This window comes from Vombatus ursinus, unplaced genomic scaffold (assembly GCF_900497805.2).
Source record: "Vombatus ursinus unplaced genomic scaffold, bare-nosed wombat genome assembly UNPS02014847.1, whole genome shotgun sequence".
Classification (NCBI taxonomy): Eukaryota; Metazoa; Chordata; class Mammalia; order Diprotodontia; family Vombatidae; genus Vombatus; species Vombatus ursinus.
Genome location: NW_020954625.1, coordinates 6,174,781 through 6,202,226, shown reverse-complemented (window position 1 = coordinate 6,202,226; position 27,446 = coordinate 6,174,781). Strand labels below are relative to the sequence as shown.

The following is a 27,446-nucleotide window of genomic DNA, read 5'->3' as shown; positions in this document are numbered from 1 at the left end:
CTCATTAATTTACAAAGGCCATACCAGAAATGCTCATTGTCTTAACCCAAACCAAAAATGGAAGCATACAATGATTTCAACTAATTTTCTAATGACTCACCTCATGGCAATGATTCTACATATCATGTCCTCTAAAATTATATTTACAACAATAAATAAAAATGACAATAAGTGGCTACAAAGAATGAATCCAGACATTTTTAACTTGCTTGTTTTTAAACAACAGATCACTGGAAATTATATTCAGTATCTCCATTAAATAAATTTACACAACAGAAGTCTCTCTCGTGGAAGAACATTTTGATACAGTATATATTAATGCACATATTATTCTAATGTATATACAAGCACAGTAAATACCGTTTGATCCATACACTGACAATAACGGGAATGCTTTCAGTCTGCCTATACACATCTTGTGTAACAGAAGTCATAAACCAACCCACTTTTACAAATAAAACCTCTCAGGGCTAGTCTGTTTTTTATACTCACATTCCTTCTAAGTGCATTTAAAAATAGGTTGTCTTTTATAAAAAAAGTATGTAAAATACCCCACAGTATCAGAACTTTTTGTCATTATAACACCTGCAAGTAAGCTTACCTAGCTTCTGAATCATTGTCACTATTTATGTCACATTTATAATTTTATTTTAAATAACATTTTTATCCCATGGTACATTGTATTATTTTTGACAAGATCAGTCACCACCACTACCACCACCCACAAATTATCACCTTTTCAGTGGTGGCTTGTACAATGCACTTACCCAACGGAGCAAGATAAAATTGCAATATACGTTCTTGCTATAATAATCACAAATTATTAAATCTATTTAAAAAAAATGAACTCAGTTCATTTTAAAATCCAGCATAATTTTTCATTAAGGTCAGCATAAGGCTGGGATTCTTTTTCTTGCCATGATTACTAAAAAAGCTTGGAAGAACATGATAAAGCTAAGAGTAAATCTTGGAAAACCTGTAATGGCCACCAATGAATCTTTCATTGGTTTCTCAGACCATTTAGTTATTTTAATGAAACTGATTAACTTAATAAAACATCCAGAGTCGGCCTAAGGACGTATTTTATATCAGGAAACCACAAATTATGGCATCAGAAAACAACAGGAAGCACTTCTGGTTTCTGGCTTAAAAAACAACAACAACAACAAAAACAAGTGCCAGGGCTTGCAGTCACAGAGTGATTTTCCACTTCACTTAATCCACACACATACACACCCCCTCCCCTCCACTGCCAAAAGAAACGTAAAACATTATAAGTGTTTATATAACAGATATACATGTGTCTGGCCCTGGACAGTTTCTTAAGGAAAAATGTGACTTCAGTTGAGGTGCAAAAACTGCTTCATGAGCTCGTAGGTTGTGAACGCCACGGCCTGGGAGGGAACACAGCGAATGTAGTTAAGAGATAGGCCCCGATAGAGTCCTCTGCGGATGCCGTGGTGTCCGTAGACATACTTCAGCGTCTTCAACATTGTACTGAAATATAACATCAGAGGACACGTCTTTATAGGGAAGAGTAAAAAAGGGAAGAGGGGCACTTGATGGCCTTTTTAAAGCCCCTAAAATGATGATTTAAATGACAAATGCTGTTTTAACAAAGAATCAACCGCCCTGGAGCTGTCATGTCAGGGTGGACAGGAGCACTGAAGCCAAGGGTGAGTGATTTTACTGATACATTCATTTGGCAAACGTTGATTAAGAAAATCTGTGCAAGGCATGGTGCTGAGGCTTTGGACACACAAAAACATATCTAACACCTACCTTGTTCTCAATAATAGCAAGGACACAAGAGTGAGAAATTGGAGGGAGATATCACTTTTGTCAGTACTATTTGAAGAGTCCAATGGCTGCCTTTCCAAAATATACATTAACAGCTGCATTTTTCCCTTTCCTTTTAAATCAGAATGATCAGCAGAAGGACGTAAAAATATAAAAGAAATAAAACTTAGTAAAAGATATAAAAGTTTTTCGAATCCCAGAGTCAGCAATAAAAACTGTTCCCTCCCCAAAACGTCCAAATACCACACTTCCTAACCCATAAGACTTGGAGTTTCCCCTTTGCCATATGCATCCTTGGTCTTGAGAATAAGAGCTTTATAAGAAAAGTCTCAAAATATGTTTTGCATCATTTCACATGTATGACCTATATAAAATTGCTTACCATCTCAGGAAGGGGGAAGGGAAGAGAAGGACGGAGAAAATTTGGAACTTAAAATTTAAGAAAAATGAATGTTAAACATTGTCTTTACGTGTAATTGGGAAAAAAATAGACTATTATTTAAAAAAAAAAAAGTTCTGAACCCCTGTAAAGCCCTGACCAAACACTGTTAACTGTCCCCTAAGAACTGTACAACACATTTGAACCCTGCTTGCTGTTACCAAAGTATATGATGAAAATGATTGAGATCTGTGAGATCTGATGATGATCAAGAGCTTGGTAAGCTCTCATCCTGGATTCTCTATCACCCACTCCAATATGTGGCTTTGGAGAAGTCAATCTCTGAGCTGATTTATAAATGAAAGGGTAGGACAAAATGATTTCTAAAACATATTCCAAAAATAATTCTGTGGTTCTACTCCTGCTTGTTTGAAATGTTAAGAACTTCTATTTCTAATGACAAAAAAAAAAAAAAGGTACGTAGAACTTACAGGCACTTTTCAGAATCTGGGAGAACAGTCCCTAATTGCATTCGACGACGGGTTACATCAAGTGGATAACTAAAGGAAGAAAAAAGACAAACTAAAGGACATTCACTTTTTTTTAAAAGTTCAATTCAATAAGTAATTATAGTCACTCTACTGTGTGCAAGTCTCTGAGAAAAGAGAAGGGTAGACACAGTTTTAAGCTTCCAAGAGTTTATAGCCAAGCTACCCATGTGTGAAAATTGCACAACACAAGGCAATTCAATATACAATTTCACAGACAAGAATTGTAAGAGGCCAGAAATGTGACCAACTATCTCAATTTGGAGAATATAGGAAGTATGGGGCCTTAAATGATAAGCACGACTGGGGAGAGGGCAAAGCATTTTAGTAAAGGAAACATCATGAACAGAAGACAAAGGTGTATTCAGAAGACAGAAGAGAAAGCAGACTGGCTGATGTAGGAAGTTCACACTACAGTAGTAGGAAAAAAAGTGCGATAATTTGAGGAGTTTGGTGTCAGGGCAGTGAGGAATGGCATCCATAAAGTGATCAAAGCAGCATCATGGATCTAGAGGAGGAGGAGACCTCAGGTCCAGATTCCCCAGACAAAGTCAGAATGAAAAGAAATGACTTGAAGATGGATGAAGGTCTAAAGGGCACCAGGGCGTTCATACATAAAAGACAAGTGATAAAATAACCAAAGAATACTGGGATCATGAGGCTCTCTATCACTTCTGGTATCAGATATAAACTCCTCTGTCTGGACCCTTCTTGACTGTCCAGTCTTCTCAGTCATTGTCCACCACACACCCTACAGGTCAGTCATACTGATTCTCTACTGTTTGTTACACAAATGCTTCAATTCCTATCCCCATGTCTTTGCACTGACTATTCCCCATGTCTGGAACACACTCTCCCTTCCTCTCCTCTGCCTCTTGGAATCCCTCCAGCATCACCTTTGGCTAGAGACCTCTCCTGATCCCCCTCACCCTCTAGGCCCTGGTGCTCACTCCATTCCCATAACCATCTTGAATTCACTGTGTTACCTATTCTGTCTGTCTTCACTTGTGGCATCCCTGCAGGCTCTCCTATTAGAATGTAAGCTCTGGAAGGGCAGGGGCTGTTTGATGTTTATCCTTGTATCCTTAGCTCAGGATACTGCCAAACACACCAGCTTAATCAGTGCTTATCAATGGATTGACTAAGGGGGAGGTCTATTAGGGGAATGTTTGTAGAACTGAAGGATAATAGATTTCAGGTGATGGCAGAACAAATATCTCTTCAAGAGGGTTGAAAATGCGTGACTGTGGCTTGGTAAGAACTGGAGACAGAGACAGCACTGAGGAGCCTGAATAAAAAAAAGAAATGAATAACTGACAAATGGAAGATTGGATGAGCTTTCCTAGGGACCAAATTGTCAAAAGAAAAGTAGAGCTATCCAAGGACTGAATCTTAGGGAAATGTTGAGAAAAGAAAAGAATAAGAAAAGAAAGTATAATCAATCAAAGAAACCAGAAAGGGATACTCGAAGAGACTGGAGGAGTACCAGGGAAGAACAGTCACACAGGGAAGTCAACAGGATCAAGCATTACCTAGTGGTAAAGGTAATGAGTACTATGGAGGAAAAAAAAAGGTCTTCTCAATTTAGCAAGAAAGACCTTCATTCAGCAATGTAGTTTTGGGTGAGGGAGTGGGAATGGAACACATATTGCAGAAAGCAGAGATGGTAAAGAAAGAGAGGTAAGGTGGGGTGGAGTTCACAAAATCTGGAAGTCTGTCAGTGAAATGGAGAAAAGCAGTAAGATGTTAGCTACAAACAGTAACAGTCAAAAAGGAGCCTGGGGAGACAACAAAAAACATCATTATAGGAGAATCCATGGAAAAAGTGTAGTTGAAGAAACTAAGGGGAGAGTGGGATGGTTATGAGTATGTGAATTCTTCAAGATCCCTAACAGAACTGACTATAGAACCAGGCAGAGGGGTTAGTTGGCAGTGCAAAGATATTAGGAGGAAAGATAGTAAGACCTACATAAAAGCAAAAGGCAAGGATGAGGAAGAAACCTCACTCCAGATGCCTTTAATTTTCTGAAATTTCACAGATTCTTGTGAAGAAAACAAAGTATACAACACGAACTGGAAGGCAGAAAATTCTTGTTGTGTTTCTAAAGGACAACTTTTATTTTTATTTATTTTCATTTATTTAATATTATTTTTATTTATTTTCATTTATTTAATATTATTTTTATAATATATAATATCTATAATTTTATAATTATTAATATAATTTTATTATACATACCATTTATATTATATTTTATTTATGTTCATTTATTGTATGAAATAAAGGGAGACATGCCAAACTACTTTCTCCACAGAAATACAAGATGAACATTACTTGAAACCAGCAAGACAACTTAAAATATACAAACATGTACCACCCTGGAGGTTTTCACAATTAAGATGCTAATGCTTAAACTTTATAATAAGTTTTCCTGGTTATGAATGGTTTAAGACATAAAAAGCTTAATGTTGAAAAGGAGAGTTATGTAAGAGTTTAGTGTCCTACACATAGATGCTATGTACAATTCAATTTCAAGTTATTTTCCTAAATTAAGCTGGTTAGGAAACTTACGATATTGTCTGTGCTATTGCTCCAGCAACACCACCACAAAGCAAGTTTATATGCGTTTTCAAAACTAAGACATTAGGGTTGTCTGATGAAGGTCTTCCAAGTAAGGTAGGAGCATGGGAGAGACCAACACTCTTTAAGGTACCAAAAGTAAAAAATGAAACCCCTAAAAAATAAAATGTAAATTTACTATAATATTTAACAAGAGCAGAAAAACAATACATTGTATTATTTCAAGTTATTTCAAGTATATAATAATGCATTTCTTCTTTCTTGACTATCACATTTTGCCCAATGCACAATTTCTACCACTAGTAACACTAAAAAATATAAACAAGTTTATCCACAAATTAAAGGGAGTCATATAGATCCACACATAATAAGCAACCTTCACCAAAGACACCTATTATATAGTAGTCTCAATCATTTATAGTTTCACGCAAAATTATAAAGAAATGTTTATAAAGTTAAGGAGAAAATTATAATTTCTAACTTGTAAAACAAAATCTCGCTTGGTTTTTGACTTTTATATTCTAGCAGCTATATTAGAATAGCGGTGGTGCCAAATGTAACTGACAAGACATATTTCCACTAAAAAACATGTTTCCTTCTATAAAATCATAGATTTAGAACCACAGAGGGCCTTGGGGATCATCAGGGCTGAGGGTTCTTAACGTTTTTTTTGGCCCCTTCTGCAGTCTGGTAAAGCCTATGAACCCATATGCAAAATAATGTTAATTAAGGTATTAAACAAAATGCATAGAATTACAAAGGAAACCAATTATATTGAAAGTTATAATTTTTTTTAAAGTTCAGAAGCCCCAGGTTAAAAAACCTTCAATCTGATTCAATCACCTCATTTTATATAAGGAAACTGAGGTCCAGAGTGAGTCCCCCAGGCAATTAGTGGCAATGCTAGGATGTTACCTCAGGCTCAAGCAGTCTTTCCACTAAAGCCCACTGTCTACAGATTATTACAGGAGTCAAAAAATTCAGACATTATAAGGAATTGCCTTTTAACCTGATGCCCCTTGAGTCTTCAAAGTCAGGGCTGCCAACATGAGAAGAACCCAGTTTTGGGGGGAAAGGGAGAACCAGATGTGCATGTATACTTTCCACATAAACTAGAACAGGGGCCTGAGAGCTCTACTTTGGATCACTTAAGATTAAATAACTCTATGGCAAATACAATGTTACTGGTCCATGCTGAATGCTATCCTAGTTCTTAGCAAAAGTTAAGAGACTGAACTACCATAAAGTATCAGAATTTCAGAATTGCTATTAATTTGCCCAATATTCAAAATACCTTTATGCCTTCTAAATTTATGAAATACACTACCACAAAATCCTTGTGATTTCAGAAAACAAAAGATAACTTTTATCAATTAAACTGTTAATAATAAACAATCTATAGTAATAGAACTAATAGCTAATCCTCGGGTCATCTCTTATTTGTTTATACAAACACTATATAGTATTATTGGCCAGTTAGAGCCTGATACTAGTGTGACCAAAGTTCTAGAGTCCATTCCCATAAGGCCCAGTTAGCCTTTATAAAGACAGTTATAGACAATACTCTTTCCTCTGACAGCCACATCATATACATAGTTGTTAAAAAAAAAAGGAAGATGGCGTAAGAGTAAAGGGCAATTCAACTAGAAAATACAACTCCAAAATGGATATCCAATTTTTGGTAGGCCAAGAGGCCCATCTTAGCATATGAAGGACAGCATAGTTTAATATGTTCAAAGTGAATCTAAGTTTTTAGTTTCTTTTACTTACTTTCTTAAAACAAAGATTTCCCTCTAACTTATAATGTCAAAACTCAAGTTCTATCTGAAAAGTTTTAAGAAATTGCAATCCATACCTGCATAGGGAGCCATGCCTACAATAGTAGGCATCAGTCCTCTGTAAAACCCACGAAAGCCACCTTCCTTTTAAAGGAAAAAGTAAATGGATAATTAAGCTGTGTTCGTTATGATGAATTTAAAGCAACAACAAAAAAGTATTCTGCAGCACAGACTAGAATGCAAAAATCTACAATGTTCTAGACAAGTTGCTTAAAGACTTCCGGTAAAGCAAAATTCATGGCCTAAGTCAAACTTGGCCTCTTTGCAATGTCCCCGGGGCCCAGAACAAGTCTAATCACTTTCCACATGACAGTCTTTCAAAGTCTTCTCTTCTCCAGGCTACAGGCCCCTCATTCCTTCAAGGATCTTCACATGGCATAAGCTCTTTTACCTGGCTGCCCTTTTCTGGACACTGCTGCGCTTGATGTATGCCCAGACCTGAGCACAATGCTCTAGTAGGTCTGGTCTGACCAGGAAAAAGCACAGTAGTCCTTTCCTCTCCCTAGTTCTCAAATAGGACATCTCTCAACTCAGTCATCTACCCAAAAGATTTTAATAACTGTTTTTGGTCCAGAATTGTGATTTCATAGATGTGAAAGAACTTTGACGAGGAAACTTTCTCTACTGATGCGAATTGGCAATGCATCTGTATTTTATGGTCTCATAACAGCTGGGGGTGGTGAGAAGTTAAGCAACGTGGCAGTGGACATGAGTGGTCTATGTTCTGAGTCAGGACTTGAACTGAGGTCTACCTAAGTCCCAGGCCAAGTTAAAACTCATCTCATGGGGGAGCGAGGTGGCACAGTGGATAGAGTACCAGCCCTGAAGTCAAGAGAACCTGAGTTCAAATCCAGCCTCAGACACATAACACTAGCTGTGTGACCCTGGGCAAGTCACTTAACCCCACTGCCTAGACCAAAAACACACACACACACAACAAAAAAAAAAACCCACAAAAAAAAAAAATTTATCTCATGATGCTTTTTTTTTTTACCAAATGTGAAAGGTAGATGTTACAGAAAGAAAGGAGAGAAAAAGAAAATACCTTTGCATATATTGTTTTGAATGCATGAACAATTCCTGTGTATGTGTGTTCTCCTTTCACCTGGAAGGCCAGGCGAACTCTAACCATGTCAAGTGGATAAGTACAGATGACTGCTGTCATACCTGCAAGGAAAAAAGAAAACTCTCACAAACAGTTCTATTAATAAGAAACAAGCAGTCATAAGTCAATGCTGCTAGCAAGAACATTCTAAGTCTCTTAACTTAGCAAGGTCCATCACAAGACATATGCAGGTATCCCACCAATGAGTCTGCAAGAAATCTTTTCTCATGCTTCCCCAACTGGAAGGCTGCAGCTGATGAGAGATATCATGATGAGTCTGAATACAGTCTTATTAAGATGGTGATGCCAATACTGTCCCTATCTAACTCAAGAGACTACAATGAGAGTAGAAAAAAAAATACTGCAACAGATTTAAAAGCACCTTAAGGAAAATTAGGCTATTAGCTATCCTAATACCACATATTAGCAACATAGTAACATTATGATTCCTTTATTTTCACAATGATCTGCTGCCAATTCATCAGAGGTTTCAAAGCTAGAAAAAGGTTAGAAACCTTAAGGCCACATATATAATATGCAGCAGGGCAAGAATTTGAACTCAAGTCTTCGGGTCCACATTTCTATTCCATCATGGTGAAGGCAGCATTTCCAGTTACTTTCCAAATATGCTGGTATTTGCAACAGACTCATGATCAAGTTGGAACCCAACTCCCTTGGGGACACTGCAAACGTCTCAAAGTATAGGATCACTTGAACTGTTACTAATGGTCAAAAGCCTTCAGGTCCCCAGAAGACTTCAGCTGGTTTACAGGGAACTACCCCCCGCTGCTGTGACTCTGGATTTTATATGGATGGTCCCTTTTTTCCACACTTGCTTTGACAGATACTTGTTATTGCTTCAGCAAGTAACAGAATGCCCAGGCTTTATGGCAGAATTTGTTGACATTTTATGACGATGAAGAACATCACTTTAGTCATGACTGACATTAGCAAATGTCCAATTCTCTTGGTTTAGTTTCAAGCTATGATAATGTCATTTAGTATTTTGTACATGGATTCCAATCCCCACAAAACTGATTTCAGAGGCATAATGCTTGAATTCAGTCTTTTCCCTCACTCGCAGTTACAAAGTGACACTGCAGTGACTTGGGGAAGTATTAGTTACGCCTCTTCTTTCAATTTATTTTATTCTTCCCCTTCCTAAGTTTGAATTCTTTTCAGTGAGCTGCCTAAAAATCTAAACCTGTCAATCCTACAATTCACTCAGGGGGAATAGAAGTTGATGTCAAACCAATGAAAAAGAATGCTGAGCAGGATCCGTTTTCTCAGGATCCGTGTGTCTTCTTAGTGGAGAAGAGTACACATAAAACAGTTTACAAAACATTTATTCCCCCCCCCCCCGAATATCTTATACAAATGAGTAACAATAACAACTTGGTCTGGACATCATTGAATATCCCCTCCAGGGTCTATCACCTCCTCTGGCTTCCATTACACTCCTCTATCTTGCTTTTTTTTTGTACCTTGGCCAGACAAGTCTCACCCACTAAGTGTCCCCCAAGGCTCAGTCTTGGGCCCTCTACTCTTTTTTTTTTTTTTAATCTATTTTCATGAGGCATTTGGGGTTAAGTGATTTGCTCAGAGTCACACAGCTAGTGAGTGTTACGTGTCTGAGGCAGGATCTGAACTCAGGTCCTCCTGGCTCCAGAGCTGGTGCTCTATCCACTGCGCCACCTAGCGCCTTCTATTCTTTTTACATTCTTTCCCATCATGGGTTCAATAATAATATTTATGCAGATGATTAGTCCATCAAAGCCTCATCTCCTTCCTAAACTATAATCCTGTACTACCTATTGCCAGCTGCATACCTCCATTTAGGTGTCTCATAAGAATGGCAAATTCACTAAGTCCAAAAGAGATCTCCTATTCCCCTCCCAAAACCTCGTAATCCAAACCCTTCTCCAAACCTCTCTGTTAACAGAACCACCACCCTAACAGTCACCCAGGTGTGAAACCTCAGACTCAAATCATCCTATCCCTTTAACACCTATGTTCATTATTTAATAATTCTTTTCAATTCTATGTCCACAATCTCTCTTGCATCAATTCCTTTCTCTACTCTGGTCAAGGCTAACTTGGATTACTCTAAAAACAGCCTAACTGGTCTCCCTCCTTCCACACTCCCCCCTCTCCAAAGTTTAGAGGTTCACAAACTTATTTAGCCTACCACTCCCTTTAAAAAAAAATTATTCAGCACCCCCCTAGAAATCTACTTTTAAAAAACCCTTTAATGGTTTTTTTTTTAAATCTTCGTCATTTCAAAAAAAATACTGTCCCCCTGGATCATTCTAGCACCCCCCCTAGGGGGGCAGTTATCACCTTCTTTGGGAATCTATGCTCCAAACCATTCTCCACAAGGCTTGAGAACTGAGAGTCCTCAAACACACCTTGGGCCTTTACAACTCCAGCTCACTTTTCAAGGGATACTCCACAGCACTGCTCTCAAGTGCACCATTACATGGTAAGTTGGCATCTCATCTGTTTCCTCCATGCCTCCAGGCCATCATTTCCCACCCCTCCAATGCTTCTTCACCTATGATCAGCAGAATCACTAGTGTTTTACAAAGTCATTTTTGCTGATCTCCCTCTGCCAGAGATAAACACTCTATGGCTCTTTAAATTCATCCATCTATCCTTTGCTTGTCCTAAACCCCGGCAGAATGGATGTTCCTTAAGGGCAGGGACTACTTAGGTTTTGTCCTGCTGGATCTTAAGGTTTCACAGTGTCTCACATGTGGTGAGTGTTTAATTTAATTTTGTTGATTTGAAGTTTAGTTAGTATTTAAGGAGGACAATAAAGTCTGCTTCGATAGAAAGGCTGATTTAAACAAGTAAAGTTAGAATGATTAAATAATTTATAGGTAAAAGTTTCATTAATTTCAAGTACATTCAAGAGGGCATGCTTTTACCAGATCACTGGTAACCATTAACTGTTTAGACATAAATAGTACTTCTAAAGCTCTTAAGAACCTTATTCTTGTAATTCCTTTCAACACCCTTATGCAATAGGGGCCATATTATTTGTTTGGTTAGCAAACATTTTATATACAATAAAAAAGGTAAACCAATCTATTCCTGCCTGAATTAACAAATGCCAAGCAGTTTGGGTCCAAATCAATAAGGTTTTACTACGTAGTTCTTCCTCAATAGAGGACATTTTATAACACAGTAATGTGACTTTTTAATGCTGTCAACCAAGTAAAGTGCTTTTCTGGGTTTTTTGTAGTAAATCTTATGCTAAATCTAAATTAACATAACAGAGCCTGGCTTAAGGCAAAGGTTATCTAAATGAATGAGAACCTAACATTTAAGTCATTGCAAAATACTTGTCTTCAGAAACTTCTAAAGTTACACAGTTACAGCATTTTCCTTTTTTTGCTTAATTAGAGCTATTTCTCTGTAGTGATAGTTTTATCTGTATTTTTCTCCTTCCTCCCACTCTTATTTTAAAGAAAAATTTATGGTAAATATTTGTAAATTTTTTCAATATTCCAATTTATAACATGTGTTTGTGGCTGTATGTATGTATGGTATATAATTTTATGCCCCTCATAACTATCTTCCCCCATGACCATTTCTCCCATCTTCTCCTATTTGACTTTGTCCCTAACTTTTTCCAGTTTTTCCCTCCTTCATTCCAGCTTTCCATCCCTCTTCTACTGACCCTACCTTTATTAGTCATCATTCATGCACCTTCTTCCTTTAAATCACTGCCCTCCCTCTCTGCTCTTCCTTCTCCAGTATCTGTGTTGACCTTTCTTTTCTCTCACCCTTCAATCCCTTCCAACTATCCTGCTTCCTTCTTCTCTCCTATACCAATGCAAAGAACAGAGCCAACACCCAAGGCTCAATCAAGGGATGGTTTCTAATAGGTGGGATAGAACAAAGCTGGGAATACCATCAGGTTCTGCTTTTTACCACTGTGTAAACTAGATGAATCCTTACAAATCTACTAAGTGATCCTTAAATCCACTAGAGTCATAGCAGCCTTCTGAACTCAGAAAAGTATCTTTTTGTTTTTTTGCAATGCTTATGTACTTCAACTTGACTTCCATATTTCAGTTAAGCTAGGATTCTTCTCTGAAGGTGGTACTCAAATCCCCTTTAGTAGCCTGTGAAAGAAACCTCTCTATAGTTTGAGTACAGATTAAAATAGTTGTTATCAGTCTATTTCTGAGCTATTTCTTGGCAGTGAGAAGGTTTGACCTGACCAGAGGGAGTTTGTACCTTCTGCCCAACTGATAAAGAAGTCCAGTAAAAACCGGTTCTGAAACAACCTGCAGCTGCCTATTTAACCTGCCTGTGGCCTTTAATCCTTTCGTACCTGGTTTCATACTAGGTGGTAAGCAATAATAGTTGTCCATGAATAAACAAGAGAAATCTAAAGCTACTTACCAGAAATACTGGTGGTGACAGCCTTCCTCTTCCTTCCCCCATCTTATAACTACAATCCAATACAAACAGCAATATGTCTTCACCTACCAGGAAGCAACAAGACCTTCAATCAAGCTGAGATGAGTTTGTGTTTCTGTGTGTGAATCCTACCTCTCCTCAGTCAAGAAGCTTAGAATTTAATAAAGAAACCATCTGTCTAAGAAGAGTTTAAGAGATGAATGGGAAGAGAAGAGATCTTTCTCCCCAGTCCTCCTTCCAACCTTACAAACTTACACGGTATTTATTACCCAGCATTCAGTTCTACCAAGTTGAAAAGGCTTTAAATACAGGCCAAGTCAGATTGCTGAGCACGGGAATGGCCATCACCAGCAAATTGAGCACTGGGTGATAAAATGACTATGATAAATACCCAAAAGTAAACATGAGTCAAATGAAAAGAACGAGCTTTCTTTAAAAAATAAGAAAACCCAATTATCTGCCAAGCTCAGAATGGATCTACCTCACCGTCTGTGCAATTTCTAGGTTTCAAAAGAATTTCAAAACTTTTCAAGTTTCAAAGAATGTTTCTAACAAACTTTCCAATGTTAATCTATCAGAGAATATGAATATTCTGAAACTGAAAATGGTACATGGGACTTTCTGATAAAGGAATTAACTGCAAGGAAAAGGCAAGACAATTATACCAAATACAGCCTTGAAACTGGGGTGCAGGGCTGGATCAGTGGCACTCATTGGTGAATCAGACAGCAGTGAGACAATGTGCTGTCACTATGACAGCAGGGCAGAAACACGTCAATTCCAAGATCGGTTAGATCTTCCCATAAGGAACCCTGCTAGGTCAACTTTGCTCATGAGTGCTTAGGACTTCTTTCTTATACATTCCATCTCATGTAAGACTACTGGGTCAGACTGCTATACAGAAAATCTATATAGATCACAACCCAAAAAAATGGGTTATTTTGGTGCTGTACCAGTGGGGTGGTAGCTATAGAAGACACAGAGAAGGCCTAAAGTAGAACTGATAATTATTGAGCTACTGTAGTCAGGCACACTAAGCAGGGGCTCCAGGACCATCTCTATATAATAGTCCAATGATACAGAAATCAAGAGATCCCAAAAGAATCACAGGCAGCAGGTGAAAATGCCATTTGGGGCTTATAAGCTGCACTCTGGATAGCCAGAGCATGACCATGAATAATATTAATGTATCTTTAAAATTTGACCATCAATTCTTATAATTAAAAATAGAAAAAATAAAAGCTCTTGGAGATAGGCTAGTATTCTTGGCAGGGGTTGGGGTGGAGGGGAAGAAGGGATGCATGTAAGAATTTACTTCTGAATTATAAAACAAGATTAAGGGGGCAAAGGTACTTTTAAAAATATGGACAGCATTGGGGCAGAGCACTTGCCTTCCTAACAGTGCATCCAAAGCTTCCTGACCTTCGTAAATGAAAATAAACATTTAGCATAAAACAATGTTTTCATTTCTTTGTAGAGATTAAGTATATAAAGGAAAAATGATGCAGATGACCCATCTAAAAACATGCAGTCAGTCAATGGCATGGTTAGTTTATTAATAAACCTTCACAATTGTCCAGTGCTTTTGACTTTTCAATGGGCTTTCACATGTAATCATTAATCTCTAATATTAATGGAAAGATTAAAGGAAAAGGAGTCCTAGAGATACACAACATGCCAGGGTCACACAGTGAGCCAGTGGGAGCCTGGAGTTAGCACCCCACCTACGTGACTCTAGCCCTTCACTATTACCAAAATCTTACCCACCGGGCCTACTCATCAAATCGCCCCCAAAACTGGAATAACCAATAGATAGACAATAGGCAAATCTGTTCATCCATCTGATCTGCTTACTCATCTCCGACACCTTATTTTCTGCCTCCACCACACTGATCATTATTTTGGGGTTTTGAATGGTGAATGGGAAGTGGCAGAAGGGAAGAGAAGGAATGTTTTCAGGGAGAGGAGGAACACACAAAGAACGAGGGGAAGGCTCACTCTCTGAAAACAGAAGCCTCGACTCTCCGTTTCTGTGCCTTCTTGGAAGACTCAAGACATACTGGATTGTAGTTGTAGGATGAGGGAAGGAAAAGGATGATGAAATTCCTTAGAGTTTTAAAAGAGACACGTGAAACTTACAAAGCTATCATGAAGCAATTCTTTTTTAAAAACTTCTACAAATACATAAACTTTAAATGACTGCCTGGCCTACAAAAAATTAGCTAAAATCATCTCTCAAAGGTTTAAGAGAAGCAAGATAAAAAGATACATTTCCACTTTTATCAGACCATCCTTTAACTTACGTAAACAAAATGTATGTTGTATCTAATTACATGCAATGAGTGAAGTCTCTGCTTCTCCTGTGCTGGTACTAAACACAAAGTAATCCTACAGGGCTAGGGCTGCCAGAACCCTAAATGTGACTTCTGGGGGATCCAAAGATTTCTTTAAAAGACTTTAAATTTCAGAAGTGACATTCTTAGTATGCTGCCCTGCCTCTACTGTACCTGAAATCATTTTCATCATAAAATCCTTTAACACGAATGTGAAAACACTAACCACAAAGTAAACTCAAGCTGTGCTTTTGTGAAGTGGGCACGTCCTGAAAGAGCAGACATTGCCCAATAACTAAAGGGCAGGAACACCAAAGGACTTACATTAAGCCACAAAAGCCCAAAGTCTTTTTGGATTTAACTCCTGTTAAATGTCATCCTGCAGCTTTCCTGCAAACCTTCGGTTTGTTTGCTTTTATCCCCCAGAAGCTATGTGGTACAGTGAGTTAAAAGTAAAAAGCCTGTAATAAAGTACTATACTGTAATTCTTCTCTTCCTTTCCTGTAGAATCCCAACCCTCCTTTTAAGCCCAACTCAAATCTTACTTTCTTTGAGGTCTTCTTTGAGCCTCCAGTAAGTAAACTCTCCCTTGAACCTCACATATCACTGTTTGTCTCTCTTACATTTTATGTGGTATTTTGTATTAAAATTATGGGATGGGCTACATCCCAACATTCCCAAGGAAGGAATATATCTCATCTACACTTTTTTTTCCTCCTTCCATCCCTTAATGCCTGTAGGTGCATAATAAGTAGAAAAATTAAAAACGTTTTTGTTAAAGTGATATTAAAACACAATACCAGGGTATAGCAGTAAGAGGAAGATGCTTCCTCTGAGTCTATTCTTTCTACACTTTAACTGAGGAAAGACTGTAATGTCTGCTGCTATAGTTACTTCTGCGACTTCATTGCCCCTGGGCCACTCAGCTAGTAGAGTCTGCAAATTATCAGGAGGGAAGCACCATGAGTGTTTTGTTTTGTTTTTTAAGCAGAAAGAATAAGTTATTACTAAACTTTAATTACTTGCAGGAAAGAATTAGTTGGTGAATTACAGGATGCTTAAAATTTACATCAAATTGTGAGCAATCTGCAGGTTAAAAAAAACACAAAGCAGCTACTTAAAATAGAAAGTGATCAGACACATAGACACTAGGTATGACGCCAGTATTACTGTTAATAATAGCCCATATTTTCCTATGGCTTTACAATTTACAAAGCACTTTGCTTTAAAAACCAACCTAGGAAATAGGGCAACTACTGTTATTCCATTTTTACAGATTAAGAAACTGAGGCTCAGTGAGGTTAAGTGATTTATTCAACATCATATTGCAACTTGTGGCCAAGGTAGGATTTAAACTCAAGCCTTCTGAATCCAATGTCAACATTCTTTCTACCCCACCACTCTACCTCTTTGGAACCTCTTTAGAATGTTAGTACCAAATTTCATCATTTTTGAAAAACACCACCACCATGTGTTTCAAACCACTAGTGGTGTTAGACAAGGCATGTCATCATGAAGCTAGGGAACAAGGCGAGAAGTGAGTCCAGGAAGTCTCTGAGGAGGCCTGAGAACAAAATCCAAAGGCTCCCATGAGAGCTCTCAGGGGCCCCTGATAATGGCATCAAGGAAGCTGAGAACCATAACAGGGTTTATGGTGCTTTTTAAGCTAGAGTGGGGCTCCTTACCCAACTCAGCCTTGCCTTGCCACACCAGGGCCTTGGAGAGTTACTGCTTATCATTTGGAATAGAGCCCATCTCACACCACACAAGAAGCCCAGAGAGAGACTGAAACACCACAAGTATTCAGCCCCAAGCACCTCCCCTCATCAGTGTCCTTGCTATCACCTCCTACGGGGTCTGAGGGTCTCAGTCAATTGGCTACTAACGGGTATCATAAAGGAACTATGCCTTTTTCCTATAAAGTTGTCTCTCAGTAGTTTTTCAGCTGTATCCAATTCTTTGTAACCCTATTTGGGGTTTTCTTGGCAAAGATGCTGAAGTGGTTTGCCATTTCCTTCTTTCTCTATAAAGTAGTCAGTCTTAAAGATAAGCACATGGATATAGTAAATAATACAAGAAAAATTAATGCTGGAAGTATTTTTGTGGAAGATATGACAACATATCACTACATGTATACTATATGTACTATATGTACACATTACTATGCGTAATATATCTATTACTATAGAACTAAAATATACACATTCCTACCTGCCATGGAGCCAGCCATTAGCCGGTGTATATGTCCAGAAATCCCAAGTTTTGTGGTAATTAACTATGAGATAAATAATAAATTCAGTAAAATAGGTTACAAGGATCATTTTCATCCTGAACACCTCATAAAATCACAGATCAATAAGTAAGGCAGTAACAAAAATACTGCAGGCCTCTGCAGGGTACAACAGAATACAACATTCCAAGTTATGAAACCAAGGGAAAAGGGAATAAGGGTTTATATAGTGCCTATGTGCCAGGCCCTTTTACAATTATAAAACAAAAAGTGATGAAAGACATGGATTAAATGTTTGCTCTGAAGCTTCTGTCCCTTAGAAAGCCATCAGGGAGCCGCCTGGTAGCAAGTGTGGTAAGTAAGCTGAAATGCCTTGTTTGCATCTTCTGGGAACAAGGCCATGGACTATGGACTATGGACTATGGTTGACAAAGCTGGCCTTGAAGCCAAGTGCACCTGAGTTCAAGTCAGACTGATAGATACCAGCTGACTGAACAGACAACGGAGTGGACTCTCAGCAAAGCAGGCAATTCGATAACTAAGGCAGAGAAGCAGAAGTAGGGCTGGTTAATAGCCACATTCTGCTATAATCAGCTTCTTCAGACACTCATTGGGTGCCTCTTTGTCTACATGACTGTGCTGGATGCTGGAGGATGAAAACATTAAAGTACCTGCTATCTCAGGGCTTATACTCTATGACATGTTCTAGTCCATATAATAAGGAGGAGATTGCTGCAGGGGCAAATTCTCAAGCCCAACAGGAATGATTTTTACCCTCGATCAGACATGCTTCTGTCCTGTTTCCTAAGCAGGAATAACGAAGCACTGAGCAGCTCTGATTCTAGACTATCAAGTTCCAAAAGAAGTTAACTTAAAAACAAACACAACAATCAGAAGTCAGACGCGTGTGTTCCTGCAACATTATTATGGGCACTTAACCAGAATACTTTAAAGCCTTGCTTACAGCAAAAGTATTCTCAGTACCAGTCAAATTCAAATTCTAAAGTAGGGAAATAAGATAACAGTTTAATTACCTTTTTATAATGGTCAAAGGACATAAATTGAATTGCACCATATGGAAAGATTCTAATCATCATTGCTCCATTTCCTTTATACAACCCAAGATAGCCTTCCTTTTTGGGGACAGCACACAATGCAGAAAACACTCCTGTTTTTCAGAAAAAAGATTTTCAAATTCAAAATGGAGAAGCCATCAACACTGAACACAATACCATAAAGATAAAAATGTTTTATAATCATTTTATTCAGAAATAATTACACAAAAGGTAATAAATTATGTAACATTAAATATCATAAAATGAAAGCAATCATCCTATCTACTCAAGAAAAAAACATAAATTAAAGCAAATTCTTATATTTAAGCATTTGGTAACAGAAATGTGTATAGTAGGTACAAAAATGGAGTCAAATTTAAAAGCTAGCCCAAATGTTAAAGATTTAAAATGTTTTGTTAAAACATTCTGATTTTATATCACATTCATTTCATAATAATCCTCCCCATTTAAACTTCTGAAAATTTCACACAATCCTTCTTTAAAGCATTTAACGTTAATTTAAACAGGAGGATCTAGCTAAAACAATGAGATAGTATTATTTGTAACAGAACCATTAAAAGCTTTCCCAATAACACCAGGGGTAAAGCAGAAATCCAAATGAACAGAGAACATCACAGGAGAACTAGGTTGCCTCTGAAAAACTGCAGTTTTTTATTAACCCCTACTCTGTCACTGAAACAAAAACTCATCTATTAACCCCAATACTCTTCTGGTGATATAGAGTTGCAAATCATAGAACACCAGTCGCCAAAGAACTGAAGGATCACTAAGCACATGGGCGAGGCACACGCAAGTTATACAGTGTTATATTACTATATGATACATTACATAGGAGGAATTGTCTGGGCAAATGGGCTTAAAAGATGCCAGAGAACGGACTGGAACATTACTGTGCCAAAAGCAATGAAAAATATTAATTCAGAAAGACATGCTAAGACTTGTTGGAAGTGATGCAGATGCAAAATAATACAGGAGAACAACATACACAATAATAATATAGTGAACAACAACACTAAAGCCTAAGCCTTAGGTATTCAGATGAAACACATCTCCTCTTGTTTGCAGAGATGAAACATATGTGTGCTGGTAGAGAGGTGAGGGACAGGGATGGACCCTGCATATGCTGCTGCTGTTGACCATTTTACAGGAACCAGAACTTCAGAAATCCTGAGACTGGAGCCTTGGGTCATACCATGCTAAGATCTGAACCCAGACCAGCTCTCTCCATATCTATAGATGTTATAAGTAAAAATTTTCAGTCAACTGAATCACATCTAAATTCCTTTGGAGGGCCTTGCTACTTATCATAATCTAGTTAGGAGTTTATATGTAGTAATCACTAGTGTATGTGAAGTAGGCAGGCCTTTCTTACCACTTTGGTAAGGTAGCCCAGAATGAACAGTTTTTAGCAGAAGAACTTGAGAACTCTGCTCATATTGTTTACTAAGGAGTAAAGTGAGGTCCACAGACCTCAAGAATCTTGAGAATTCAGCTCACAAACCTAGAAAGGCAATCTGGGACCTGAACTTGGGCCTCCTAAGTCAATGGTCTTTCTACTCTATCATGACTAAATCCTAAAACCTTCCAAATAATATGAGAAAAATATTTTAGGTTTAAGTATCTCATGTTTATTCTTACCTAGGGTAAATTTCTTTTGGGGGAGATGAGGAGATGGGGACAAAGATATTTTAATTTCATCCCATTTGGAAAAAACCCTAACTTCAAATGAAGAGCTAATAATTATCTTAAAATGAGATGTATATAAACCACTTCTGCACATTTAAAATCACATCTATGTTCGGAGTCAATAATTTAACTTATCTTTATCAACTCTCCTACTGTAGTCAGACGTGACTTTGGTCTTATGACACCATTATATAATGAATGGCCTTTGTGTTCATGTATCCTTCGTTTTGTTTTTTAAAAGACAGGCTACATATTAGACTTCAACTATTTATTCTTTAAAATCTTCACTGCAAATTTCATAAGTCTTGTGGAGCAGGCTGTACAATTCAGCTGGCTCCCAGGGATCATGGATCCCTGGGAATATACAATCTCAAGAATGCAGATTAACAAACTAAAACAACACACATCTGTGTGCTGGTTATAGAAGACAAGTCAGACAGAGGTAGTTACATGTAAAATAATTCTAAACATACCAGGATAACATAACTGATCATATTAGTTCTTCTCTACCTTCCACTTCCTTTCAAAATACTAATACAAAACAAAAATTAATCCCCAAATACAATAATGCATTGAATTTGTAGGCATAAGACAAGTAATAATTCAAAACTGTTATGTACAGCACAATAACAAACCACACTGCACACAGATATTCAGACAATCTGGATGCTACAGTGAAGTTCCTAAATTAAAAGTTTTTTACTTTAGTCTGTGTTCCTTCTAGCTAGATGGTATAATGGTTAGAGCTCTGAACTTAGAGAGCTTGATTCTACCTCGTATATTTAATAGCTATTTGACAACAATTTCATATATTTTAAAGCAATTATTTAATAATATTATATCTAATCCAAGAATGAATTCAGTTATTTATTATATTTGCAAAAGCTAAAGAAATCAGCCATTTCTAACTCATGGAAATGACTTTATGGGAAGTAAACTATTTAAAATTCAACAGATTAATTGAACATTCATTATTTGATTAATATTAATACAGTAAAATCTCAAATACTATAAACTTCAACCCAGCAGATACTTCCTTTAAACTTTTTTTTTCTTTTTCATATTCTTTCTCTCCTCAAATTCTCACCCTCTCATATTCTCTTTGTCCTGCTCCTCCCTGGGGAAAAAAAAACCCCAAAGCCCTAAAAAACAAAAATTGTAACAAATTGGTACCAATCAGCACACAGTTAGCTCCATTCCCCTTCACCTTTTGCACAGTTTGATGACGAGGCCTTGAAAGCTCTTAAGTCAGGCAAGAAACATGCTCCCACTATTTTACTTCTCAAATACCAAACTTCTCATATGGAGCAATTTTTCATTTTGGAGCCATTAACTAGGGCTTTTCATTTCGCAATCAATCAATGAGTATTTATTAAGTACGCATTACCCTGGGCCTGGTAAAAGCAATCACTCAACTCACCTAAATGTTTGTAATGGTGATTATGCGCCTGTAACAATATCTTCACTCGATCCAAAGGTGCGATGGTGGTTTTGGCACAACATCCTGCAATACCTGCAGATTGAAAACAAGACAGAGGAAAGCTGAACATTTATTACAGACCTTTGCACAACTGGTACAGTAGATTCTGTAAAATCTCACATAACACTTTAAACACAACATAAAAACATGCTCATGAAACAGTTCATTCATCTCCCTATGGGGCTTGATGCCTTCCTTAGAAAGCACTGGATCCTCCCAGGAACTGTGGGAGGCAGACAACACAAAGATTACAGACAAGGTAACTCAGTCTCAAGGGGTTAAGGACCTTGCCCAAGGTAATACAGTAAGTCAGTGACAAGAGCCCTGCACACCCAGATCTTCTGACTCCTACAGGGCTGGTTGCTTTGTATTCCTTCCTTAAAAACTCCATGTCAGAACTTTATAGGTGTTTTCAAGACAAAGAGAAGACTAATACAAATAAGTCGGGACTTTTACAGAGTTACTTTAAATATTTTGCTGAAGATTAACTTGCATTCCTAATAGTACCTGAGCTTGAATATCAAATGACCACACAAAATAAAAAAAGAAACAAGGTGTTGCCTTTCACATATAAAAACAACACTGTGGCTACACTCTTCACTCCGATGTTTTCTGTGTTTTTTTGGGGGGCAGGGTTTGGCTTTGATTTTAAACAATGGAGGGCTAAATGAGGCTACCATCCAGGCAACAAGTATCTTTGATACTTAACTAGCTGTATGTCCATAGGCAAATAATGCTGCCTCAATTTCTTCATCTGCAAAATGTGGATAACCCAAACAGTTATTTGTATGTAGTGCCTTTCTCACAAAAATATTCAAATAAAATAACACAGGATGTCCCAAATAAAGCACTCTGCCAACTTCAAAACTCTGTATAAATGTCAGAAAATCCATGCTCAAGGTTATAATGACTTTCCAACTTCTGCAGAATTATAAACAACAGGACTGTAGTAGCATAAAACATAGCCAAGGCCTAGGGAAGTTATATATTTTAATAAAAATAGCTTTTTAGAACTTAAAAAAGACCCATATTCAAATTCTGCCCCGACATTCACTAGCATTTACATAGCCTACCACGTGCCAGGCACTAAGCTAAGCTCTTTACAATTCTCTCATTTGATCCTTACAACAACTCTTCAAGATTGCTGTTGTTATTAATCACATTTTACAGTTGAGGAAACTCGGCAAACTGGGTTTAAGTGGCTTGCCCAGGGTCACATAGCTAGTGAGTATCTGAAGCTGGATTTGAACTAAGTTTTCCAGGCTCTAGGCCAGGCACCCTATCCTCTGTGCCACCCAGCTGCCCTAGACATTTTAATTTTGAATACAGTAGATAGATTTAACCCCATATAAACAAAAGTTCTTGGGGGGGGGGGGGTTTCTTGATAATTTTTAGTAAACGGGTCCTAAGACCAAAAAGTTGAGAGCCATTGATATAAATGTTACCTCAAATTGTCTATGTTGGAGGGCATGGGTCAACTATGTCAGTTTAGGCACCTAAAGGCAGAAATGACTTATCTGATTAATGTTAAATTAAATTGTTTCTGGAAGCCTTGTGCCTAAAACAGAGGGCATGGTATTGATATCTTTTCCAATAGTAGGACCCTACTGCACCAGGTTGTTGGGCAATTTTCAATGACCATTTGCATGGTGCTCCTGGATAACCATTACCTCCTTCCACCACATCCAGTGCCTCTGCACTGAGCCACAATGCCTCTCTGGGACCTGCTTCTAACCCTGCTATTTCAAACAGCGGATAAACAACACTCTGGGATATTTGAACTCATGGAAGAAGAGCAGTCATGGTAAGGGGGTCATTTTTTTAAAGTCCATAGATTCAGAAAACCAACATGTTTGAGATGAACATGGGCAAGCATCTATTCCAGTCTCCTTACAGATAAAGGAAGAAACTGAAGCCCAGAGACTTAGTTAGTATGCCTAAGCTGACAGAAAGAGTTTTGCGCCAAAGCCAAGATTAAAACTCCAAACCAGTAGTCCTGTGTTCTTTCTACCATTTCAACACTGTCAAAACATTACCATCACAACATACCATTAGAATAATCAGCAAGGAAAGTCCAATAAGAAGCACCAATAAAAACACTATCTTATATTTCTATTATCCTGCATTAATGCACTGTTGCTGGAGCAGTGAACTGATCCAACCATTCTGGGAAGCAATTTGGAACTATACCTAAAGGACAATCAAACTGTGCATACCCTTTGACACAGCAATACTACTACTGGGTCTGTATCCCAAAGAGATCAAAGAAAGGGAAAAGGATCCACATGTACAAAAATAGCAGCTCTTTTTATGATGGCAAAGAATTGGAAACTTAAAGGATGTGCATCAAGTGGGGAATGGCTGAACAAGCTATTGTACATGATTGTACAGTTATCCCACTTCTCAGGAGGTAGGGGCACAGTGCAGATCAAAGCATACTATTTTTCACCTTTTTTTTTTTTTGGTCTGTGTCTTCTTTTACAGCATAATTAATATGGAAATATCTTTTGCATGATTGCACATGTATAACCTACATCAAACTGCTTACTGTCTCTGGGATTCGGGGAGGGAAGGAGAGAATTTGGAAGTAAAATTTTAAAAAAATGAATGTTAAAAAATTTGTTTGTACATGTAATAGGGAAAAAAACAAAATACTTATATCATCCCTATTTTATTTCATTTGATCTTCAAAATAAACCTGTGGGATAGATTAGGTATTTTTCTCTTTTTAAAAATTTGTTTAGTTTTAGTTTAACATTCCCTTCCATAAGATTTTGAGTTCCAAATTTTCCCCCATCCCTCTCCTCCCCCCACCCCAAGATGGTGTGCAATTTGATACAGGTTCTACATATACATTCATAGTAAACATATTTTTACATTAGTCATGTCATAAAGAAGAATTAGAACAAATGCAAGAAATCTCGAGAAAGAAACCAAAAAAAAGAGAGCAAATACGGTAGTCTATCAAAGATAGTCATTGCACAATGTGGCTGTTACTTTGTATAATGTTCTCTTGGTTCTGCTCACAAGGATCCTTGCATTGCTGAGAAGGGTTAAGTCTATCAACGTCAGTCATCTCACAAAGTAGTTGTTACCATGTACAACGTTCTCCTGGTTCAGCTCACTTCATTCAGCATCAGTCCATACAAGTCTTTCCAGGTTTTTCTGAAGTCTGCCTGCTCATCATTTCTTATAGCACAATAGTATTCCATTACATTCATATACCACAACTTGTTCAGCCATTCTCCAACTGATGGGCATCCCTTCAATTTCCAATTCTTTGCCACCCCCAAAAAAAGTGCTATAAATAATTTTTGTACATGTGGGTCCTTTTCCTATTTGCATGTAGATTAGGCATTTTCACAGAAGAAATTGAAGCTCAGAAGACAAAGCTGGGACTAGAACCCAGATCTTCTGACTCCCAGGTCAGTAAGGCACGTGCATTTAGGGTTAAGAACCAATTTGGGGTTAAGAACTTTCTGTGGCTAATTCCTAAGATAACTGACTGTATGGAAATAGGAACTTTACAAATGGGTATGCTTTCTATATTGCCCCACTGTACTGACAAAATAAATCTATAAAACTGCTAAGATGCAGAACAGCTTAACAACTAGAAAACTAGCCTCAAAGTTCAATGAGGGAAAGGAAAAAGCATTTATTAAGCACCTCCTATGTGCCAGGTGCTTTATAAATATTATCTCATTTGATCCTCCTAACAATCAGGGGTGGGGGAACTGATTATTATTATTCCAATTTTATTATTATTTATATATTTAATTTGTATTATTTATATTTATTATATATTATATATATTATATTTATATATTTGTTATATATTATATTTATATATATTCCAATTTTACAGATTGAGAAAACTGAGGCAAATAGAGGTGAAGTGACTTGCCCAGTGTCAAACAGCTAGGAAATGTCCCGACATTTGAACTCAGGTCTTCCTGATGCCAGACCCAGATCTCTATCCAATGAACCATCTCAATGTCACTAGGTTCAAGCCCTGTCTCTGAAACATACATACGACCCTGGGCAACAGCACTCCAAGCAACTCTCTATAAAATGCAGAGGAGGGGACCACCTGCACTGGTAGGGGAACTTGCCTCACCTGAAAGTTTTATATACCAGTAAAATCAAAGGTTCAGTCCTGTCCTCGTCCTATAAAATTGCTATAGAAACAGAAAAGCTTTTTATCCAAGACGTTCAATTATCATGTCTAAATCCCCAAAGTCTTATTAAATTATTAAGTGGAAAAAAAAAGAAGAAAAATTAAGAGAAGACAGCCTATAGAGGTTGAGATGAATAGGGAGCAGATACAAAAAAGCCTCTTGGAAGTCCCTAATGCTAGTCATAACCATTCTGCGCTGCAGGCTCTCTAGCACAGCCACGAGAGAACTGCTCCTGGCAGCTCTGTGCCTATTAGGCTGAAGTCAAGTTTGCATAATTTCCCTGCCACTACCAACCCTGACCCAAGGTATTCAATCTATTTCTCTTTAGAAACAGAACACAGTGGTTCAGTTAGAATTCCTGATTGTTTGCCCCATTAGACCGTGAGCTCCTTAAGGGTGTGAACTGTCTTTCTTTTTATTACGTGTTACCCCAGCTCTTAGCAGTGTCTGGCACATAGAAGGTGCTTAAAAATGTTTCCTGGATTGGATAAGGCCATCTTATTGGATAAGAAGCTGGGAAGGAGTGAGAAGTGACTAAAAAAGCTTGAGGCAGCCCGGTACAGTGGACTGCGGTGCGAATACAACCCCCTCACTGTACACGTATGGGAACCAAAAGAAATGAGAAGGGCTGTCAAGGTTACTCCATACAAAAATTGGGAATTCATTCTTCAATCAGTAAACATTTGTTAAGCCCCTAAGCACTGTGCTAAGGTCCCTTCTCGCTCTTAGGTTCTGTGATCCAATACGAATAATAAAAGTACAGATCGCACCTTATGGTTTGCTCCACTTTACCTCTTTTGATCCTGTGAAGTATCACTGTGAAGTAGGTACTATTTTCTTCATTTTACAGAAAAGTAAACTAAGGCTGAATTAAGTGACTTCTCCAGAGTCACACAGCTGAGGTCTTCCTGACTCAGAGACCAGCACACCCCTCCGTCTCATGGCCCTCCAAGGCCAGATCGAGTCACTGCCCCATGCTAGCTCCCCTTTGCCTGGGGCAGGCACCGTGATTCCAGAGGTAAACACGAGGCTGATAAGCACGAGGAAATAGCGTCAAGGTAAACAGCAGGCTGGTGGAAATGGAGCCACGTCCAGAAATGCTCCAGGAGATATCAAGCGGAATTATTCGGTGGAATTGCCAGATGTCATTAATCCTCCAATCTCAGGGCCACCTTGGGATTGAGGGGCCCTCAAATGGCTAGGGTCTTGGAAACCCAGCCTGGGTCAGGGAGCTCTGGAAGGCCGCTTTCTTTGAACCCCTCGGACTCCCAGCACTCTGGAACCTCTCACCAGCCAGCCTCTCGGAGCCCCGGGACTCCCAGACTGCGCCCCTCCTCTCGTCACCTCCCAGCCAGGCTCCCTCAGCTCCAGGACTCATCCCTCCGCAAGGGGAAATCAACCGGGAAGCCCCGACCTCCTCAGCCCACTGCCCAGCCGCCGCAGGGCTCTATCAACAACCCCCTTCCCCGCCTCCTCCTCTCTGTGCCTGGTCTCTCCCGTTCGAGGGCAGGGATCCTCGGCCGTCTTTGTGGCCCCAGAGCTAAGCGGCGCTTGGCATACAGCTGGCGCTTCGCATACAGCTGGCGCTTCCTAAATGCCTCCTGACTCTGCCCCGCCGCCCCAGCCCTCACCTCCCGCCACGAAGGAGCGCAGCCAGTAGAAGTCCCTGCGAGCGGACGCCGCCGGCGGCGGGCTCGAGCTCCCGGCTTCCGCTCCTCCGGCCCCGGGGGCCGCCGATGTCGACACCGCGGCCATGGGGCTGCCTGGGGCTGCCTGGG

The 27,446-nt window shown here is 38.6% G+C and overlaps 1 protein-coding gene across 3 annotated transcripts; it reads right to left on the bottom strand.

Moving 5' to 3' along the window:
• Positions 1–209: 209 nt before the first annotated feature.
• Positions 210–27,446, bottom strand: SLC25A16 (solute carrier family 25 member 16). 3 transcript variants are annotated; one of them, XR_003567181.1, is made up of 10 exons: positions 27,300–27,446; positions 21,431–21,523; positions 18,283–18,416; positions 17,230–17,293; positions 8,192–8,313; positions 7,164–7,230; positions 5,300–5,462; positions 2,671–2,739; positions 1,783–1,912; positions 1,406–1,497 (listed from the first exon to the last, which is right to left on the bottom strand). XR_003567181.1 is itself a non-coding variant. In XM_027840679.1 (9 exons), exons 1-9 carry the CDS (start codon positions 27,421–27,423, stop codon positions 1,341–1,343), a joined length of 993 nt encoding a protein of 330 aa, XP_027696480.1. In that variant the 5' UTR covers positions 27,424–27,446; the 3' UTR covers positions 210–1,340. The 3 variants fall into 3 exon arrangements, 2 of the variants coding, with proteins under 2 accessions (XP_027696480.1, XP_027696481.1); XM_027840679.1 differs by lacking the exon at positions 1,783–1,912 and having other exon boundaries at positions 210–1,497; XM_027840680.1 differs by lacking the exons at positions 1,783–1,912; positions 27,300–27,446 and adding an exon at positions 26,461–27,234 and having other exon boundaries at positions 210–1,497.